The following is a 21778-nucleotide window of genomic DNA, read 5'->3' on the forward strand; positions in this document are numbered from 1 at the left end:
TGTGGGAGACGTTGAAACCGAGACATAGATCAGGAATACCTCCGTAGATATGCGTCGGTTCAAGGTCACCCACAATCTGTGCATCATCGTGACTACCTAATAGTGACACTAGTTGCCGTTACGATTACTGAACTGCGAATTACCAATATTCCTATGTCTAGCGTTATAATCACCTATAATGATGGTAGGCTCAGTCTGAATACAGATAGGAAGGTCAGCATAATTAAAGTTACAAGGAGTCGATTATTTAGTACATAGTTGTTTTTCTCTTAAACTGGATGATAGAGGGGGAGTCTTTAACGTGATTGGGAATACATACATACATACATACATACATACATACATACATACATACATACATACATACATACATACATACATACATACATACATGCATGCGTACATCCATTCATACATACATACATACATACATACATACATACATACATACATACATACATACATGCATACATGCATGCATACATGCATGCATACATGCATGCATACATGCATGCATACATACATACATACATACATACATACATACATGCGTATATAAATACATGCGTATATACATGCGTATATAAATACATACATACATTACATACATACATACATACATGCATGCGTACATACATACATCCATCCATCTATCCATACACACACACATACATACATACATACATACATGCATACATGTATGCATGTATGTATGCTGGAAGACAGAAGAGTTAGGGGGGACATGATCACCACATTCAAGATTCTGAAGGGGATTGATAGGGTAGATAAAGACAGTCTATTTAACACAAGGGGAACACGCACAAGGGGACACAGGTGGAAACTGAGTGCCCAAATGAGCCACAGAGATATTAGAAAGAACTTTTTTAGTGTCAGAGTGGTTGACAAATGGAATGCATTAGGGGGTGATGTGGTGGAGGCTCACTCCATACACAGTTTCAAGTGTAGATATGACAGAGCCCGATAGGCTCAGGAATCTGTACACCTGTTGATTGACGGTTGAGAGGCGGGACCAAAGAGCCAGAGCTCAACCCCCGCAAACACAACTAGGTGAGTACAACTAGGTGAGTACATACATACATACATACATGCATGCGTACATACATACATCCATCCATCTATGCATACATACATGCATGCATGCATGCATGCATGCATGCATGCATGCATGCATGCATGCATACATACATACATACATACATACATACATACATGCATGCATGCATGCGTACATACATACATCCATCCATCTATCCATTCATACATGCATACATACATACATACATACATACATACATACACGTCCAGTCAGCATATAGCTATTTCGGGACAAAATCCAATACAGTTTATATTGGTGAGACGCCACTGTGATGAGGAGTTTAAATATCACAGGAACTGTAGGTTAATGTGTGACATAAGTGAGGTTAGATGAGGCATCTACAAGCATCAGCTGGAGGCTGATGGAGTGTTGTGGAGGCTGGTGGTACTATGTCCAGATGTTGGAGGGTGGATTTGACTCTCCCACCCTCCCTCCCCCTCCCCCCCCCCCACACATTGACCGCAGTACGTCTAAGGTTACTTTCCACTCTCGCTTACCAAGGGTATAACCCCCGCCCCTCCCAACACACACACATGCATCAGATTCTTAACTTACAATATTTATGATTTACCAATTTATGTTACTACACTGACTGTCAATTTCACAATATTGTATAAACTTTGATGAATCGCTCGTCTATGGGTCATCCAATAATGTTAGCAGACTTCTAGATGTTACCACTGCTAGGTTTAGGCTCAGCTACAAGTACCTCTGGAAGTTTGTAACATCTGATGATGTAGATTTGACTAAATGTAAACTCTGTCAGCAGAACTATTCGCATACTTTGCGTCATTATATAATGGAATGTGAAAAATCGCGGAATTTAAAGATAACACCATCAATAGTGTCCATGAAATGTGTAAGTACTTCATTCATAATGATGTGCTGCTCGAAATCTTAGCGAAGTATCCAAAATTTGCTTACTGTAGGTAATGCATACACATGACTGTAAAGCTGCCGCCCAGTTGGGTGGGTGTGGAGCACATGACTGTAAAGCTGCCGCCCAGTTGGGTGGGTGTGGAGCACATGACTGTAAAGCTGCCGCCCAGTTGGGTGGGTGTGGAGCACATGACTGTAAAGCAGCCGCCCAGTTCGGTGGGTGTGGAGCACATGACTGTAAAGCTGCCGCCCAGTTGGGTGGGTGTGGAGCACATGACTGTAAAGCTGCCGCCCAGTTGGGTGGGTGTGGAGCACATGACTGTAAAGCTGCCGCCCAGTTGGGAGAGTGTGGAGCACATGACTGTAAAGCTGCCGCCCAGTTGGGTGGGTGTGGAGCACATGACTGTAAAGCTGCCGCCCAGTTGGGTGGGTGTGCAGCACATGACTGTAAAGCTGCCGCCCAGTTTGGTGGGTGTGCAGCACATGACTGTAAAGCTGCCGCCCAGTTGGGTGGGTGTGGAGCACATGACTGTAAAGCTGCCGCCCAGTTGGGTGGGTGTGGAGCACATGACTGTAAAGCTGCCGCCCAGTTGGGTGGGTGTGCAGCAAGACTAGTAACTGTGTGACTCACCATAAATGTAAAGTGCCTTGTATAGTGACTGTTGTGAGCCTCTTGTTGAATCACTTGTGACACAAAAGATTACTGATGTGTGTATTTGTGGTGGTGATTAAATATGTATGTGTATGTATATATGTATACGTATGAATATGTACATGTATGCATAAGTATGTGTACATTAATAATTTTGTAACTAGCGTCAAAAGATTGTTATTTGCTTAGCTAAACGAACTAGAGGGTTCAGTTCCTGAACCGATTATGTGCCTCTGTAATCCTTTACACCACCGCCCACGGGATGTGTATTATGGGGTGCATAATAAAGAAAGAAAATGAATGGACCGAACCCCACAATTCATTTAGCTAAGCAAGTTACAATCTTAATGAGCTAGTTACAAAATTCACTATAAGTCGTCACATCATAAATGGGTTCGAGATCGACCACAAGTAGTGCATTACATAAATTTATCAGTATTGTGCAGCCTGTGATCCCCGCCTGGCTGGATACTGATACCTAGGTAATTTTCATGTTTCCGGACACCGGCAATAAGGTGGTATTATTTATTTAACTTAAGATATATATATTTTTAAATGTTGTCACATTAACGGCTACATCTTCCTTTCTTCTGACATATAGATTTTTAAGATTAATTAAAATATATGGAAACTAATTATACAATTTATTGGCTGGTGTGCAGGGCTTCACACTCTCAGAGCAAGCCATCAAGTAACTATCAAAACGCATATATCTTCGTTTTCACTTCAGTTATATTTATGACAAAGGATTTTAAATGTAGCCTATATTTCTACCTTTCAGATGACATAAATACTTTCGTTAATTACAATATCTAGATCAAACTAACATTGATTTTCAAAAGGTTGTATATTTTCCATCAATGGAGAGCATCAGCCAAGAAGCCTTCTTTAAAATATGAATATCTTTCCTCACCCAATAAGATCTAATCTCTGAATAAAACGCAAAAAACGACTTGATTGTAACCTATCCACCGCTGCCCATTGGATGGGGAAGAGGGGGTTATGTGTAGGATAAACATATCAATTGTGACACTAGCCCTCCATATATGTCAGTTGCTTAAATTATAAACTGTACTTGTGGTCGGACTCGAGCCCATTGTTGATGTGACAATGTGCATTGACTTTTGTAACTAGCTTATCAAGATTATAACTTGCTTGGCTATATGAATTGTGGGGCTCATTCCCTGAGCCCATTATGTGCCTCTGTAACACTCCACTATCGTCCATAGGATGGGTATGGAGTGCATTATAAATGAACTAAACTAAGCTCTGCCTTTTTGATAACATATACAATTATTAGCTTTATTTGTGAATCTCAATTAATTAAAGAATATATCACAGAGCCTGTAGGGTTCGGTGAGATGAGCGAAGAGACATGGGAGATTTTACATAAGTACAGTACATGGTAGTTTAAGTAGCGAACGCATGTCAACGAATAACGAGTTTATATAACAAAACCATTGTCCTATGAAGTCGATTCAACTTCCAAACATATATTTTTTAATTAATGTTAAATGTTTTCTGGCTAGTTATGTTAGATTTTATTAAAAATACGTATTCTACTTGTTAACATTATAATTTAAATTTGTGATAATTTGAGCAGAGAAGTGCGACAACTGGATATGCCAACAAACACTTTCCAAACAACGATATATCTTGGATAAGTCGCTCCACAACATTGCTGCTTGGACCATCGACTTCCTTTGATGCTACTTATTTCATAATGAAATTATATTAGTTTGGAGTAGATATATGTTTTCTCATGTTCTGCATTCAGCACCCACATTATAGTGAGTAAATATACCATATTACTTCATTACTTAAATAATGCTAGGAGGGTTTGAGTAGCTTTGGGTATTTAGTGCACAGAATCTCCAATAGATGGGGCGAGAGTCGCCCCATCTCTCTCACCCGAGAGAGAGTCGAAACTTAATTTAAAATTGATATATCTTTGTTCTCGAACATGATATATTTCATTTGGTGCAATTATAATAATGTTCATATATCGGTCTTTCTGGAGGCATATAAGATTTTAGGCTTTATTAGCGTATCTTTGTTAATTATACAATATATCGGCAAGTGCGTAGGCACTTGTCGGGCACTCCATGCCCGACAAGCTACTGAGCGCTACTATAAAAACATATGTATCTTCACTTGAGCTATAAATATGTCTATTGTAATGTATTTAAAATGAAGCTCTTATTTCTATCTTGCTTAAGACTTATAAAACATTTGTGTTTATTAACGAATTTACGTGAAATAAACATTGATCTGAGAGAGAGTTGCTCTGTCGTTCAGTCTGTACGGGGTGGGAGCTCCGTAATTTTTAAAATACAATAATCTTCATTAGAAATTTAAATATGTCTATAGTAAAGTGTTTAAAGTGAAGCTTATATGTCTGTCTTTCTTGAGACATATAAAACATATATGTTTACTAACGAATTCACGTGAAATAAACATTGTTCTGAGAGAGAGTTGCTCGGTCGATCGATCTGTCCGGGGTCGGAGCTCGGCTATTATAAAAGTACACGTATCTTCGGTTTAAATTTAAATATGCCCATGGTAAGGTATTTAGAATGAAGCTTATATTTCTATCTTTCTTGTGACATATAAAACTTTTACGTTTATTAAGGAATCTGCGTGAAATAGGCATGGTTCTGAGATGAATGCTGCGGTTTTCGAGCTCGACGCGCGGCAATGGACGCCATATACACATCCAGTGGGTGTTATTGGACCCCATACCCATTTTATGGGTGGTTGGAGCCCCATACCCATTCTATGGGTGGTTGGAGCCCCATACCCATGCTGTGGGTTGTAGTGGACGCCATACTCATCCTGTGGGTGGTATTGGACCCCATACCCTTCCTGTGGGTGGATGTGATCCCCATACTCATCCTCTGGGTGGATGTGACCCTCATACCCATCCTGTGGGTGGTATTGCACCCCTTACTCACCTAACAGGTGGTAGTGGACAATATACCGATCCTGTAGTTGGTATAGTAGACACAATACCATCCTGTTTAGAGTAGTTTACCCCATAGACATTCCAATGAACCATCGTTTTCTGTTAGCGTTCCTACAAAACATCCTTTAAAGATTTGTAAAGCACCAACTATGGTATATAATATTGATTGGTGAAGGACTGTTATTCTATGTAATAATTTTTAGTGCTTATTATAATTTACTAAGAACAACTAATATTTCTCAAAACAAAACTACGAACCTTCAATAGGAAGTAGCTGATCAATAATATTCTAAGAGCATGGACAATAGTAGGTAAATTTCACAACCCATGTGGGACCTGAAAAGTACAATTTTCCTTATAATTGAACCAATCACGACTATCCTGCTATCTAGGTTGACGGACGGGTACTGTGAGACGCAAGTTGGTACGTGAGGAAGAGTTTGGGCCTTGGAAAAAAAAGTAACTGGGAATATATCACATATTTACTAATTCATATTCAACATATTGACTTTAAGCATTAAGTCATATATGTGCTGTCTTGTGTGAGAACGGGTTGACAGAATTATATGAACATGTTTGCTGATGATGCTAAGATAATAGGAAGGATAAGAAATTTAGATGATTGTCATGCCCTTCAAGAAGACCTGGACAAAATAAGTATATGGAGCACCACTTGGCAAATGGAATTTAATGTTAATAAATGCCATGTTATGGAATGTGGAATAGGAGAACATAGACCCCACACAACCTATATATTATATGAGAAATCTTTAAAGAATTCTGATGAAGAAAGAGATCTAGGGGTGGTTCTAGATAGAAAACTTATCACCTGAGGACCACATAAAGAATATTGTGCAAGGAGCCTATGCTATGCTTTCTAACTTCAGAATTGCTTTTAAATACATGGATGGCGATATACTAAAGAAATTGTTCATGACTTTTGTTAGGCCAAAGCTAGAATATGCAGCTGTTGTGTGGTGCCCATATCTTAAGAAGCACATCAACAAACTGGAAAAGGTGCAGAGACATGCTACTAAGTGGCTCCCAGAACTGAAGGGCAAGAGCTACGAGGAGAGGTTAGAAGCATTAAATATGCCAAAACTAGAAGACAGAAGAAAAAGAGGTGATATGATCACTACGTACAAAATAGTAACAGGAATTGATAAAATCGACAGGGAAGATTTCCTGAGACCTGGCACTTCAAGAACAAGAGGTCATAGATTTAAACTAGCTAAACACAGATGCCGAAGGAATATAAGAAAATTCACCTTCGCAAATAGAGTGGTAGACAGTTGGAACAAGTTAAGTGAGGTGGTGGTGGAGGCCAAGACCGTCAGTAGTTTCAAAGCGTTATATGACAGAGTGCTGGGAAGACGGGACACCACGAGCGTAGCTCTCATCCTGTAACTACACTTAGGTAATTACACTTAGGCAATTACACACACACACACACACACACACACACACACACACACACACGCACGCACGCGCGCACGCACGCGCGGAAGGAAGGTTAAGCTGGAGGAGGCAGAAGTCACACTGCAGCAAGCTCCTGGAAATATCGAATTACCTAAGTATTGGGAGCAGGTTGAGGGCTACAGTGGTGTCCCAGGTTACATAAAGGTTCAGGGAAGAGTAAAAGCAAATAAAATACAATAAACAAGTAAAACTGAGTGAAAATAGCCGAGTGGAAAAGTTTGTTTTGGTCTAGAACAAAATCAAAGATGGCCGCCGCCACCACCCCCACTGAGAAGGTAGACACACCAACAGATGATGGTTTCAAAGGATTCTCACCACAAGATATAAGGAAAGGAGGTGTTCTTGGCAGGTTAGAGATAATTGAGGACATGCAAAAGAAGTATGAAGAAAAAGTGCTTAAATTGGAAGAGGACAATGGAGCTCTTTGGAGTGAGCTTTGCACTCTAAAAGGGAGTATGCTTCAACAAGGTAAGATTATTACTGCATTAACAGACAAGGTAACAAATCAGGAGGAGCAAATCAAGGAACTAGTGAAAGAAAATGAGGCATGGAAAGTGAAGTGTGGTGACTTTGAAGAAATAAACAAGAAGATAGACTCGTATGGTGAACAACTCCAAGCAAGCCTAAGGGCTAACATACAGTTAGGTAAGGATCTCCAACTGGAAACTTCACTGACAACTCACATAGAGGAGGTCAATAAAGAACTAGAAAAGTATAAAGAAGAAATAAAAGCGACATATGCTGAAGTTGTAAAAGAGAAAGAGACTATCAAAGAAGTGTGTTCGGAAGTCAAAACCAGAAATGACCAACAAGAAGCAGAAATTAGGCAAGCAATTAGGAAAGAACTGGTTACCAACAGTAAACTGGTACAAAACACTGCAGATAGAACTAAGTCCATAATCATTTTTGGATGTTTAGAGAAGGAAATTTCATCTAGGGTGGACCGAGCGGCAGAAGAGATGAAAATCATAGAGAAAATAGTAGGTTTAGGAGAAGGCTCAAAGGAAAATGTCAGTGATTTTAGAAGAATAGGAAAATATGAGAAAGAAAAGAACCGCCCCTTAAGGGTGACCTTTAATGGAGTGAAAAACATGATGGAAGTGCTAAGAAATGCCAGGAAACTGCAGAGTGATGAGGTTGGCAAATCTTGGTCAATAAGACAAGACCTCTCCAAAGAAGACAGAGAAAAGCTGAAAATGAACTTAATTGAGGCAAAACGGCTAAATGGGGATAGAAATGAAGAAGACAGAAATTCTTTTTTTTACAAAGTGACAGGGACTGGAAAGCTTGTGAAATGGTACATAAAAACAAAGCAACAAGATCAGTAGTGAAAGGGGGAGTAAAGAGCAAAGGAAAAGGGAACATGTTCCTGAAAATTGTATATACCAACATAGATGGAGTGAGGTCAAAAACTTTGGAGTTGCAAGATATAATCCAGCTTAGGGTCCCAGATATTGTTGCATTATCAGAAACGAAACTTGAAGGAAATATAATAAATGAAGTCATATTCCCAAGAGGCTACTCAGTTTGGAGACGTGACAGGAAAACTAGGAAGGGAGGAGGAGTGGCTGTACTGGTGAAAAAACACCTGAAGGTAAAAGAGTTAATATTTGAAAACCCTCGAGATATTGACATAATGGCATTGCAGGTCTGGAATCAGGATGATAACCTGATAATTGTAAATGCCTACAGCCCACCAGCAAGCAACACGTGGACAAAGGAAGAACTGGATGACAAACGAGAGGGCCTCATAATGGTCATGAGAGATATTATTGTACAAGCAGATAAAGATAAATCACGACTGTTGATACTGGGGGACTTCAACTTTAGAGCAATAGACTGGGAGGCCTATGAAGCAAGAACGGAGGACTTTTGGACATGCAGATTTGTGAACCTCATTCTGGAGACATTCTTGTATCAACATATAAAGCAAGCCACAAGAATGAGGGAAGGAGATATACCGTCAGTACTGGATCTAGTATTCACCAGGAAAGAAGAAGAGATTTTTGACATCCAGTACCTTCCTCCCTTGGGAAAGAGTGATCACGTCCTGTTAGACATTAAATATGCTTTAAGATATCATCTAGAAGAAAATGGGGACATTGAAACAGTTGATAAACTCGATTTAAGGAGAGGCAACAATGGGGAACTTCGAAATTTTTTTAATGAGTGTAATTGGACAGAATTGTTGCTAGGCAGGGAAGTAAATGAAATGTATGCCAAATTTTTAAAACTATACGAGGAAGGCACACAAACATTCATACCAAAACAGAGATGCAGGACCAGAAAACAGGATTGGTTCGACAGAAATTGTGAGAGGGCAAGAAACCAAAAGACACAAAAATGGAATCGGTATAGGAAGAGGCCAAACCCCCAAACATACCAGCGATACAAAGATGCGAGAAACAATTATACAGCAGTAAGGAGAGAGGCAGAAAGAAATTTTGAAAAAGGGATAGCAGATAAATGTAAAACAGAACCGGGCCTATTCTACAAATTCATAAACAACAAATTGCAGGTAAAGGATAATATCCAGAGGTTGAAAATGGGAAACAGATTCACGGAAAATGAAAAGGAAATGTGTGAAACATTAAATGAAAAGTTCCAAAGTGTGTTTGTACAAAATGAAATCTTCAGAGAACCAGACACAATAAGAATTCCAGAGAACAACATAGAGCGGATAGAGGTGTCTAGAGATGAAGTGGAAAATATGCTAAAGGAGCTCGGGAGGAACAAAGCAGCTGGCCCAGATGGCGTTTCACCATGGGTTCTGAGAGAATGTGCATCTGAGCTCAGCATTCCACTTCACCTGATCTTTCAGGCATCCCTGTGTACAGGAATCGTAGCAGACGTGTGGAAACAGGCTAACATAGTTCCAATCTACAAAAGTGGCAGCAGGGAAGACCCCCTCAATTATAGACCTGTATCATTGACAAGTGTAATAGTGAAAGTATTGGAAAAGCTAATCAAAACTAAATGGGTAGAACACCTGGAGAGAAATGATATAATATCAGACAGACAGTATGGTTTTCGATCAGGAAGATCCTGTGTATCGAATTTACTCAGTTTCTATGATCGGGCCACAGAGATATTACAGGAAAGAGATGGCTGGGTTGACTGCATCTATCTGGACCTAAAAAAGGCTTTCGACAGAGTTCCACATAAGAGGTTGTTCTGGAAACTGGAAAATATTGGAGGGGTGACAGGTAAGCTTCTATCATGGATGAAAAATTTTCTGACTGATAGAAAAATGAGGGCAGTAATCAGAGGCAATGTATCGGAATGGAGAAATGTCACAAGTGGAGTACCACAGGGTTCAGTTCTTGCACCAGTGATGTTTATTGTGTACATAAATGATCTACCAGTTGGTATACAGAATTATATGAACATGTTTGCTGATGATGCTAAGATAATAGGAAGGATAAGAAATTTAGATGATTGTCATGCCCTTCAAGAAGACCTGGACAAAATAAGTATATGGAGCACCACTTGGCAAATGGAATTTAATGTTAATAAATGTCATGTTATGGAATGTGGAATAGGAGAACATAGACCCCACACAACCTATATATTATGTGAGAAATCTTTAAAGAATTCTGATAAAGAGATCTAGGAGTGGTTCTAGATAGAAAACTATCACCTGAGGACCACATAAAGAATATTGTGCAAGGAGCCTATGCAATGCTTTCTAACTTCAGAATTGCATTTAAATACATGGATGGCGATATACTAAAGAAATTGTTCATGACTTTTGTTAGGCCAAAGCTAGAATATGCAGCTGTTGTGTGGTGCCCATATCTTAAGAAGCACATCAACAAACTGGAAAAGGTGCAAAGACATGCTACTAAGTGGCTCCCAGAACTGAAGGGCAAGAGCTACGAGGAGAGGTTAGAAGCATTAAATATGCCAAAACTAGAAGACAGAAGAAAAAGAGGTGATATGATCACTACGTACAAAATAGTAACAGGAATTGATAAAATCGACAGGGAAGACTTCCTGAGACCTGGAACTTCAAGAACAAGAGGTCATAGATTTAAACTAGCTAAACACAGATGCCGAAGAAATATAAGAAAATTCACCTTCGCAAATAGAGTGGTAGACGGTTGGAACAAGTTAAGTGAGAAGGTGGTGGAGGCCAAGACCGTCAGTAGTTTCAAAGCGTTATATGACAAAGAGTGCTGGGAAGACGGGACACCACGAGCGTAGCTCTCATCCTGTAACTACACTTAGGTAATTACACTTAGGTAATTACACACACACACACACACACACACACACACACACACACACACACACACACACACACACACACACACACACACACACACACACACACACTTTAAATAAATCAGTAAATGGGGGCCTCGTAGCCTGGTGGAGGGGGCCTCGTAGCCTGGTGGATAGCGCGCAGGACTCGTAGTTCTGTGGCGCGGGTTCGATTCCCGCACGAGGCAGAAACAAATGGGCAAAGTTTCTTTCACCCCTAAGTGCCCCTGTTACCTAGCAGTAAATAGGTACCTGGGAGTTAGTCAGCTGTAACGGGCTGCTTCAAGGGGTGTGTGTGTGTGGTGTGGGAAAAAAAAAGTAGTTAGTAAACAGTTGATTGACAGTTGAGAGGCGGGCCGAAAGAGCAAAGCTCAACCCCCGCAAAACACAACTAGTAAACACACTTTTTAGTGCTGGGAAGACGGGACACCATGAGCGTAGCTCTCATCCTGTAACTACACTTTAGGTAATTACACTTAGGTAATTACACACAAAAAAGAAGGTACATTGGGTTTGTGAGGATACATAGCATGGTGTTTACATTCTTGTAAAACCACTAGTATGCACAGTGTTTCAGGCATGTCCTTAATCTAACAGATAATTTTAAGTAGGTAAATTCTAGCAAAATTTATAAAATGTTAACAGGTACATTGCAAGAAAAAATGAGATGAGAGAGATTAGTAGGTATATTAAAGCACATCAGTAGCTCTGATTGATTGCATTGACAGCTTGATTTGTAATTTAACAAAAATTAATAGGCACAATACAGCATTTTGATAGCACATATAAGAAGACAGCAATGATCACAATGGTAAAGTTGTTTGGATTAGTTACATAAAAATTGGGGGATTGGGTAGCACTAAATACACTGCAATTTTAAAGCATAAGGTAGGAAACTATGAAGATGAAATTGGGCACTTTTTGTGTTTTTTTAATGAGGCAAATATAGAATAAATATAGTGAAATATAGGAATAAAAATGAGGCAAATATAGGATATTGAATAAAGATTGTCCTGTCTTTGGTGGACTGTCCTGTCTTTGCCTTCGAGGCTTGGCAATCCTTCTGCCATTCCCGCACACTTGAGTGGCGGGAGGCTTTGACGGTGCTTCAGGTTTTCAGGGGGGGAGGTGGGCGACCTTGAGCACCTCAATGAGTGCATGTTTGCTCCTGCCCTTCCCCGGGATGTTGGTATCGTTCAGCTCCATGTGCAGGTTCCTTCCCTTTTGATGGCGCTGGTGGCTGAGGACTTGCATGCTAGGGGCCTTTTGGTTGTGGCCTTGCGTTTCTTTTTCCCTCCTGGAGCTGTCTTCCGACTGGCTCACGGAGGATGTTTGGGCCCTTGGGGCTGTTCCTGGTTCTGGCCCCTTGGCCTCGGCAGCTCGCTCGTTGGCTGCCTTGCTGAAGCTTTTCGCGCCGATCTTGCGGGATGCGGTTGCTCTGTTTTATGCTTCCCGGCTCACGTGTCGGCAGATGTTGCTTGCCTCCTCTGTGGAATCCGCATGGGCCTTGGCTCTTAGGATGTCTTCGCCTTTTTGTCCTCTCCTAATTGAGGCTTCCGCCGTTGCGCAGTATATTCAGGCTGCTTTAGCTTCTTGCCGTCCTATGTCGGACTTGCTGGTTGTCCGGGGGTCCCATGGTGTGCCTTCCCGGAAGGGTTGTGCCAAGGCTCAGGGTTCCTCTCGTCGTGGTAAGCCATTGGTGTCGGGTTCGGCTCCTCCTTCGGACGCACCTTTGTCTGGTTGGCGCAGTGTTCGCTCTATGCGAGGTTCTGGGTCTCGTAAGGGGCGTCGGCCCTTTCGCGGTTTGCCCCATTGACGGGGCGATGGGGTACCCACGGTTCGTGGGCGTTTCGGGGCGTTTCGTACGGCCTCCGGTGGCCCCTTCCCCTACAGGGGGTTTGGGGCTGGCAGGGCAGGCTTCTTTCCGTGCGCTCTTTCAGGTCGTCTTGGAGTAATTACCCAAGTGTAGTTACAGGATGAGAGCTACGCTCGTGGTGTCCCGTCTTCCCAGCACTCTTTGTCATATAACGCTTTGAAACTACTGACGGTCTTGGCCTCCACCACCTTCTCACCTAACTTGTTCCAATCGTCTACCAATCTGTTTGCGAAAGTGAATTTTCTTATATTTCTTCGGCATCTGTGTTTAGCTAGTTTATATCTATGACCTCTTGTTCTTAAAGTTCCAGGTCTCAGGAAATCTTCCCTATCAATTTTATCAATTCCTGTTACTATTTTATATGTAGTGATCATATCACCTCTTTTTCTTGTCTTCTAGTTTTGGCATATTTAATGCTTCTAACCTCTCCTCGTAGCTCTTGCCCTTCAGTTCTGGGAGCCACTTAGTAGCATGTCTCTGCACCTTTTCCAGTTTGTTGATGTGCTTCTTAAGATATGGGCACCACCCAGTCCCACCACCAGGTGGGACTGGGGCTTCTCCTTCCCCCCTCCTGGGGAGGGGGAACTGTGCAGACAGCGGCGCGACGATGGGTAACGTCATACTAGTTTGCTTGTTTTTGTTTGGGGAGTTCTATCCACTCGTTCAGCTTTTGGTTGCAATTTTCACCAGAATAGGGGTTTGTTTTGGGACGCTTACCTTTCTGGGTGCCTAACCCAGTCGATGGCAGACAAAGAATGCTTCCAATCACACGGGGGTTTCTATAGGCCATTGCTCCCCTTGCCTCTAGAGGAGGGCCAGATTCTGGCACGTGGTCCCTGGTAAGTCCAAAGAACTCCATACACATGACTGATGCCAAAGTCTGACATTAGCATATCAGCCTAGTAATCTCCGGGGAGCCTCCGGGACTCACCCAGAAAATGGCATTTCATTACCTTCAACGCTGGTTCTTTGGGGTTCAGAGACGTGGTGCCTGCCCCGTGTCTCTGGATCAGTTGTACCTACATACTGTTGTACCTCAGTTTACGAATGCCCCTATTTGCGAACTTTTCAGGTTACGAGCCCGATTTCTTCGGAAAGTTTGAATCAGGTTATGAACTTTACCTCGGGATACGAGTTTGTTGATACGCGTATGGCCAACCTAGTGCATGGTGGCACAGCGATCGCGCCTCAGTTTCCCAGTGCCTCCCGCCTAGTGACTACCCCGCCTGAATTTATTGCAAGGATTTACAGTTTCTTTTTGGATTTTTGGGTATTGATGCTTGGTTGGTGTGGCCGGGGATGCATCACGTGTTGTCTCTGGTTACGCTCCTTGCCGGTATTTGTGCACCACGGCCTCTGTGACTGGGGATGCGCTTTGGGTTGACCCGGTTTCCCTTCTTCCCTGTTCCAGGGCTCGGGTCTCCCTGGTCGTCCACAGGGTTATTCGGTGTAGCCTGCCTGCGGTCTATTCTATTTGACGTTCGTGAATTTGCTGTTTTTGGTAATATGTCATGGGCTGACATTCGGGCATGAGGATTTTGGAGGTCGAACAGGGTCCTGGCTGCCTGTTACCTTGTTAACCCCTGCACTACGTACCTGTTTTGGGCAAAAAATTTCACGGTGCAGTTGTTAAGGACATATTTTTGTTGTTTTTATAATTGTTCAGCTAATGTTAATGTCAAAATGTTTCCAAACTCAATCATTTTCATTTCAAATCACAAAGAGTGATAAAAACATTAAAAACCTTAAAATATGGCCTAATTAAAAAAATCACACAACCCTCAGTGCGACATTTGTTGTTTGGCGCAGTGCAGTGGTTAATGTTCCTGGCCCTAGTCAGGCATGTGTCGCTTTGGGTCGCAGGTTACAGTCAGTTGTCTCGACTTCGAGTTGAGGTATTCCACGATTTTGAATTGAGCCTTCAGTGAGGCTAGCATGGGCGGGCAGTGAATTGGTTGGAAGTTTGTAAAATGCTTCCAAGCCACGAGTCAATTGAGTTAATGATCGCTTTATCTGCACTGTAAATTGCCTGTTTTATTAACAAGATGTCATACTGGAGCAATCATAATGTTGAAGATTGCAGTATATATTAAATAGTTGGAATACATTTCCATTTGAGAAAAATTTGATGATACATGGTGTAGCTCTCCTGGCATGACTAAGCACACCATCAGCTGAATGGTGTTGTACTTACCTATCAACCCAGGGTGTTGTGGGCAGAAGACTTCTACTCTGCCTCCCTCCCTCGCCCTCTTGACTGCCTGCCTGCCAGCCTCCCTCCCTCGCCCTCTTGACTGCCTGCCTGCCAGCCTCCCTCCCTCGCCCTCTTGACTGCCTGCCTGCCAGCCTCCCTCCCTCGCCCTCTTGACTGCCTGCCTGCCAGCCTCCGTCTCTGCCAGCCCCACCCCGCCTGCCTGCCTGCCCTCCCGCCCTTCTTCCTTGCCAGCCAGCCCCACCCCCGACTTGCCCGCCCACCCTTCTTCCCTGCCAGCCAGCCCCACCCCGCCTGCCTGCCTTTCTTCTTTGCCAGCCCAACCTGTCCTTCTACAAAGAACATTGTATTTTGATCGTGTGTGTTACATTAGGCCAAAAATACCCAATGCATAGGTTTGAATCTTCATCATGGCTCTTGTGGATTTTCTCATTGATATATCACGATAATGTGAGTTCCTGTGTTCTGTACCGAAGTGTTTATGTGGTGTGAAAAAACTTGTTATTGGTTGGGTCCTTGATGCAAAATATGAAATGATCTTTACTCTGAGTAAAGTAGAATCAAGTAGATAGCTTTTTACATTTTATACAAAACATTCTTTGTCTCTTACCATAAATACTTTAATTTCAATTTCAGGGCACCAGAGTACGTGCCATCAAAGCCAAAGCTGGTGTGTCCAAGAATGAAATTGGAGTTGAGGTTACTAAACTTTTGGATCTGAAGAATCAACTATCTATTGCCCAGGGAATTGACCCTGCTGTGGTCAATTCCAAAGATAAGAAAAAGAAAAAGTAGGACTAGAACTATAACTTGTAAAAGAAAAGATTCAATGAAGTTTATACACTGTATAAGAAATAAATTTTTGTAGTTGGAAAAAATTAGTGCTTTGATTAAAACACATTTCAATACTATTAATGTAATAAATTTTTAAATTTTACAGAAAAAATGGCATTTTTGTAACTTGATTAAAAAAAATAATTGCTAGATGTCTTCAATTTGTTAAGTGTCATGTTGGCTTCATGTGTGTTTTGATTAAAAATTGTATACCTTAAACGCTCATAAGTAGATTGGAATATTGGACACGAAAAAAAGTTTCATTAACCCTTCAGCTGTGTATCCCACCAGGTGTTGTATTAGGGTACAGCATAAGATTTTAAAACTCCTATGGGTACATGGGGCTCACATCAACTTTCTCAGGCCTCCCCCTCCCTGTCCGGCATATTGCTGCTATGAGGGGGGCTTGGTGGGCAGCTGCCGAAGTGTGATGTTCCATGGATTAGTCCTCTATCCTTTTGAGGCCTTATGCTCCTGCTGCTGTCCTCCCGAATTCTGCTTGGCGACTTTTTCTCTTCCTTATGTTTCGTTTTTCTCCCCCCCCCCCCTCTTCTCCTTTCTAATTGCTATTTCCCGCCGACCTTTTGCCTGATTTGATTATTCTTTTGGCCTTCTTTTGTTTTGACGCCCGGGTGTTTGAGGAGGCATACTCTTGCACCAGTAGATCTGTGGTACCTGAGCAAGGGGACGCATTTATTATCAATCCTCCTTTCATTACTGAACCCAATCTCTATGGACTGACGGTTCTTAAGGTGGTGTCTGTGGGAAGGATACTCACGGCGCACTCATAGGGGGCTCGGCAAGATCGGCAACATGTTTCTTGTTGGGTGTCTTATCCTCTAATTGTGGCTCTGTGGTGGGTGTGGGGACACATTCGTGAATGAAGATTTTTCCTCGTTTTTATGTCACATTCTGTTCCTCCTGTACCTTCTCGAGCTCATGGGGTGGTTGACCAAGCCCCCCGAGTTGGACTGTGTTTGAAGACTGGGCTCTGTAGCCCCTGCTGCATTGGGCCCCGACCTTGATCCTCCTTTGACCTCCTGACTACTCCCCTCGGCTCCCCTCCCGCCTTTGTGGTTGGGTCGAGCCACAAGCCCCCAGTGGTGGCCACCTCATCCTATGGTATGGTTTAGTCTCTCATTGTGACTACTGCGTCTTTTAACCCCTCTCTCTGGGGGTTCTCAACGCTGTCCACGCCACGGCCCCACTCTCTCAATCCCTTCACTAATGCGTACCAAGGCTTGTTTGGTCCTGCTTCGTGGGCCAAATACTTTGATCTTCTCCCTCTGGATTCTACACCTCCTGACGATTTCTCCCTTCTTAGGCACCTTGTTGATTCAGTAGATGCCTCTGTTGCTTTCAACCCCACCCGTCTTGGTACACGTGTCGTTGCTGCTCCTTCCCATGATGCAGCCACCTGCTTGGCCGCCTTATTCTGCCTTGGCGAGATCTCTATTCGGGTCTCCAAGAACGCTCAGTTGAATGCCAGTGTTGGCACTGTTCTCCTCCCACCCCATGTTGCAACCGGTGTTAGGAATCTACAGGACTGCCACAATGATATTTGGCATATCCTCGAAGCCCGGGATATGGGAGCCGGTCGGCCGAGCGGACAGCATGCTGTACTTGTGATCCTGTGGTCCTGGGTTCGATCCCAGGCGCCGGCGAGAAACAATGGGCACAGTTTCTTTCACCCTATGCCCCTGTTACCTAGCAGTAAAATAGGTACCTGGGTGTTAGCTGTCACAGGCTGCTTGCTGGGGGTGGAGGCCTGGTTGAGGACCGGGCCGCGGGGACACTAAAAAGCCCCGAAATCATCTCAAGATAGGCTCAAGATAGATAGGTGTGCACAGCAACACAAATTGCCGTACCAGCGTTCCTGTCCTCTTCAGTGGGGTCTGACAACTTGGTGAAGGAAATTCTACCTGAGCACCTAGTTCAACAGGCAGGGGTACATGATCCCAGCTTCACAGACTGCACAACCAAATGGGTCTCTCTCGCAGGACCAGCACCCCAACCACCGCCTTCTGAAGCCCATAAGCAATCCAGCTGGGATCGCCCCATTGCCGACCAAGAAGCTGCGACTTTGCTAGAAGCTCGACAACACCACATAACACTGCCCGACTTAGAGCTGTAGCAGCTCCCTATGCAGGTGATTTCCTATTAGCAACCCCAATGTCAGCAACCGGCACCCATCACACCGCAGGCACCTCCGAATTGCCGTGGCTCTCCGCCTCGCTGCCCCAATCCACACCAAATACAGGTGTATTTGCGGCGAGGCAGAAGCTGACAGGTACGGACGGCATGGCCTTCTCTGCCAAAGGACAGGAGGATGGCATGCAAGACACGGCGAGGTCAATGTCATTATTAAGAGAAGCCTTACCACAGCCAGTTGTCCAGCAGAGAGAGAGCCCCATTACCTAATGTCCCGCAACTTTGATGAGCCTGTCGGTCGCCCAGACGGAATCACAGTGAACCCCTGGAAGAATGGTAGACAGTTGGTGTGGGACTACACTTGCGTTTCAACTTTAGCCAATACTTATGTTGACTTCAGTGCTACACAAGCAGGAGGAGCTGCCAATCACCGGGAAGTGGCCAAGTCACGTAAATATAGAGACCTTGAGCACCACTACAATTTTGTCCCCATTACCTCAGAGACACTTGGTGCCTGAGGTAAAAGTGCTGCTACCTTTTTGAAGGAGTTGGGGGTCTAAGCTAATCAAAACAACTAGAGACCCTAGAGCTGCCAGTTTCCTTTTTCAGCGCCTTAGTGTAGCAATCCAGAGAGGAAATGCTCACTGCATCCATGGTTCCTGCCTGCCATCTGAGGAGCTGGAGGAGCTATTCAACTTGTGACAAGCAGCCTTGTACCCTGCATGTAATCAATATTGTAACTTTTTTTGTGTAATGACATTTTCAAATAAAATTAGATAAATATACACACATACCAAAAGAATAGGGGTGGTAGGAGAAGAAAATATCAGTGTTCAGTGAGGATCCACAAGGTCTTCTCTGAGTACTCTTTATTTTCTTCTCTGAGGCTATGGGTCCCTACACTTGCACCAGAGGTGGTACCCCTTCTAGGTGTGTGTGTGTGTGTACTCACCTAGTTGTGCTTGCGGGGGTTGAGCTCTGGCTCTTTGGTCCCTCCTCTCAACCGTCAATCAACAGGTGTACAGGTTCCTGAGCCTATTGGGCTCTATCATATCTACACTTGAAACTGTGTATGGAGTCAGCCTCCACCACATTGCTTCCTAATGCATTCCATTTGTCAACCACTCTGACACTAAAAAAGTTCTTTCTAATATCTCTGGCTCATTTGGGCACTCAGTTTCCACCTGTGTCCCCTAGTGCGTGTGCCCCTTGTGTTAAACAGCCTGTCTTTATCAACCCTGTCAATTCCCTTGAGAATCTTGAATGTGGTGATCATGTCCCCCCTAACTCTTCTGTCTTCCAACGAAGTGAGGTTTAATTCCTGTAGTCTCTCCTCGTAGCTCATACCTCTCAGCTCGGGTAATAGTCTGGTGGCAAACCTTTGAACCTTTTTCCAGTTTAGTCTTATGCTTTACTAGATATGGACTCATGCTGGAGCCACATACTCCAGGATTGGTCTGACATATGTGGTTTATAATGTTCTGAAAGATTCCTTACACAAGTTTCTAAAGGCCGTTCTTATGTTAGCCAATCTGGCATATGCTGCTGATGTTATCCTCTTGATATGAGCTTCAGGGGACAGGTCTGGCGTGATATCAACACCCCAGGTCTTTCTCTCTCTCTGACTCTTGAAGTATTTCATCTCCCAAATTGTACCTTGTATATGGTCTCCTGCTTCCTACCCCTATCTTCATTACATAATATTTGGTTGGGTTAAACTCTTAACAGCCATTTGTTCGACCATTCCTGCAGCTTGTCCAGGTCTTCTTGAAGCCTCAAGCTGTCCTCCTGTCTTAATCCTTCTCATAATTTTGGCGTTGTCAGCAAACATTGAGAGGAATGAGTCTATACTCTCTGGGAGATCATTTACGTATATCAGAAACAGGATAGGTCCAAGTACAGAGCCCTGTGGGACTCCACTGGTGACTTCACGCCAGTTTGAGGTCTCACCCCTCACTGTAACTCTCTGCTTCCTATTGCTTAGGTACTCCCTTATCCACTGGAACGCCCTACCAGTTACTCCTGCCTGTTTCTCCAGCTTATGCATCAACCTTTTATGGGGTACTGTATCAAAGGCTTTCCGACAGTCCAAAAAAATGCAGTCCGCCCACCCTTCTCTTTCTTGCTTAATCTGTGTCACCTGATCGTAGAATTCTATCAAGCCTGTAAGGCAAAATTTACCCTCCCTGAACCCATGTTGATGGGTTGTCACGAAGTCTCTTCTCTCCAGATGTGTTACTAGGTTTTTTCTCACAATCTTCTCCATCACCTTGCATGGTATACAAGTTAAGGACACTGGCCTGTAGTTCAGTGCCTCTTGTCTGTCACCCTTTTTGTATATAGGTACTACATTAGCAGTCTTCCATATTTCTGGTAGGTCCCCCGTTTCCAGTGACCTACTATACACTATGGACAGTGGTAAGCAAAGTGCTCCTGCACACTCTTTCAATACTCATGGCGAGATTCCGGCCGGCCCAACAGCTTTTCTCACATCCAGCTCCAATAGGTGCTTCTTGACCTCATCTCTTGTAATTTCGAACCTATCCAAGGTCACCTGGTTTGCTGCCACCTCTTCTAGCGCCGTGACATCTCCCTGTTCTATTGTAAAGACCTCTTGGAACCTTTTGTTGAGTTCTTCACACACCTCTTTGACATTCTCTGTGTACCTGTCCTCGCCCACCCTAAGTCTCATCACCTGTTCCTTCACTGTTGTCTTCCTCCTGATGTGACTGTAGTAGCTTTGGTTCGGTCTTGGCTTTATTAGCTATATCATTTTCATACCTTTTCTCAGCTGCTCTTCTCACACTGACATACTCGTTCCTGGTTCTCTGGTATCTCTCTCTACTTTCTGGTGTTCTGTTATTACGGAAGTTCCTCCATGCCCTTTTGTTCAGCTCCTTTGCTTTCATACATTCCCTATTAAACCACGGATTCTTCCTTTGCTTCTCTGTCTTTTCCTGTCAGGCTGGGACAAACCTGCTTACAGCCTCCTGACATTTTTGGGTGACATAGTCCATCATGTCTTGTACGGACTTGGTTCGGAGTTCTGTGTCCCAATGTATATCCCATAGGAATTTATTCATCTCCTCATAGTTTCCCTTTCGGTACGCCAACCAGGTACTCAAAGCTCAATACACTATGATCACTCATTCCCAATGGGGCGTCCAACTTAACTTCCCTTATATCCGACTCATTTAGGGTAAATATCAGATCAAGCAAGGCTGGTTCATCCCCTCCTCTCATTCTTGTCGGTCCCTTGACGTGTTGACTTAGAAAGTTTCTTGTTGCCACATCCAGCAGCTTAGCTCTCCATGTGTCTGGGCCTGCATGTGGGTCTCTGTTCCCCC

At 43.4% G+C, this 21778-nt stretch overlaps 1 protein-coding gene across 2 annotated transcripts in view; it reads left to right on the top strand.

Moving 5' to 3' along the window:
* The window catches only part of MetRS (methionyl-tRNA synthetase 1), a 118169-nt gene extending 101845 nt beyond the window's left edge, over positions 1-16324 (top strand). For both annotated transcript variants that reach the window (XM_045769157.2, XM_069304035.1), the window contains one exon: positions 16083-16324. In XM_045769157.2, the coding sequence (XP_045625113.2) occupies positions 16083-16241 (159 nt within the window). In that variant the 3' untranslated portion in view covers positions 16242-16324. The remainder of the gene's footprint in view (positions 1-16082) is intronic.
* The last annotated feature ends 5454 nt before the right edge of the window (positions 16325-21778 follow it).

Source organism: Procambarus clarkii, chromosome 51 (assembly GCF_040958095.1).
Source record: "Procambarus clarkii isolate CNS0578487 chromosome 51, FALCON_Pclarkii_2.0, whole genome shotgun sequence".
NCBI lineage: Eukaryota > Metazoa > Arthropoda > Malacostraca > Decapoda > Cambaridae > Procambarus > Procambarus clarkii.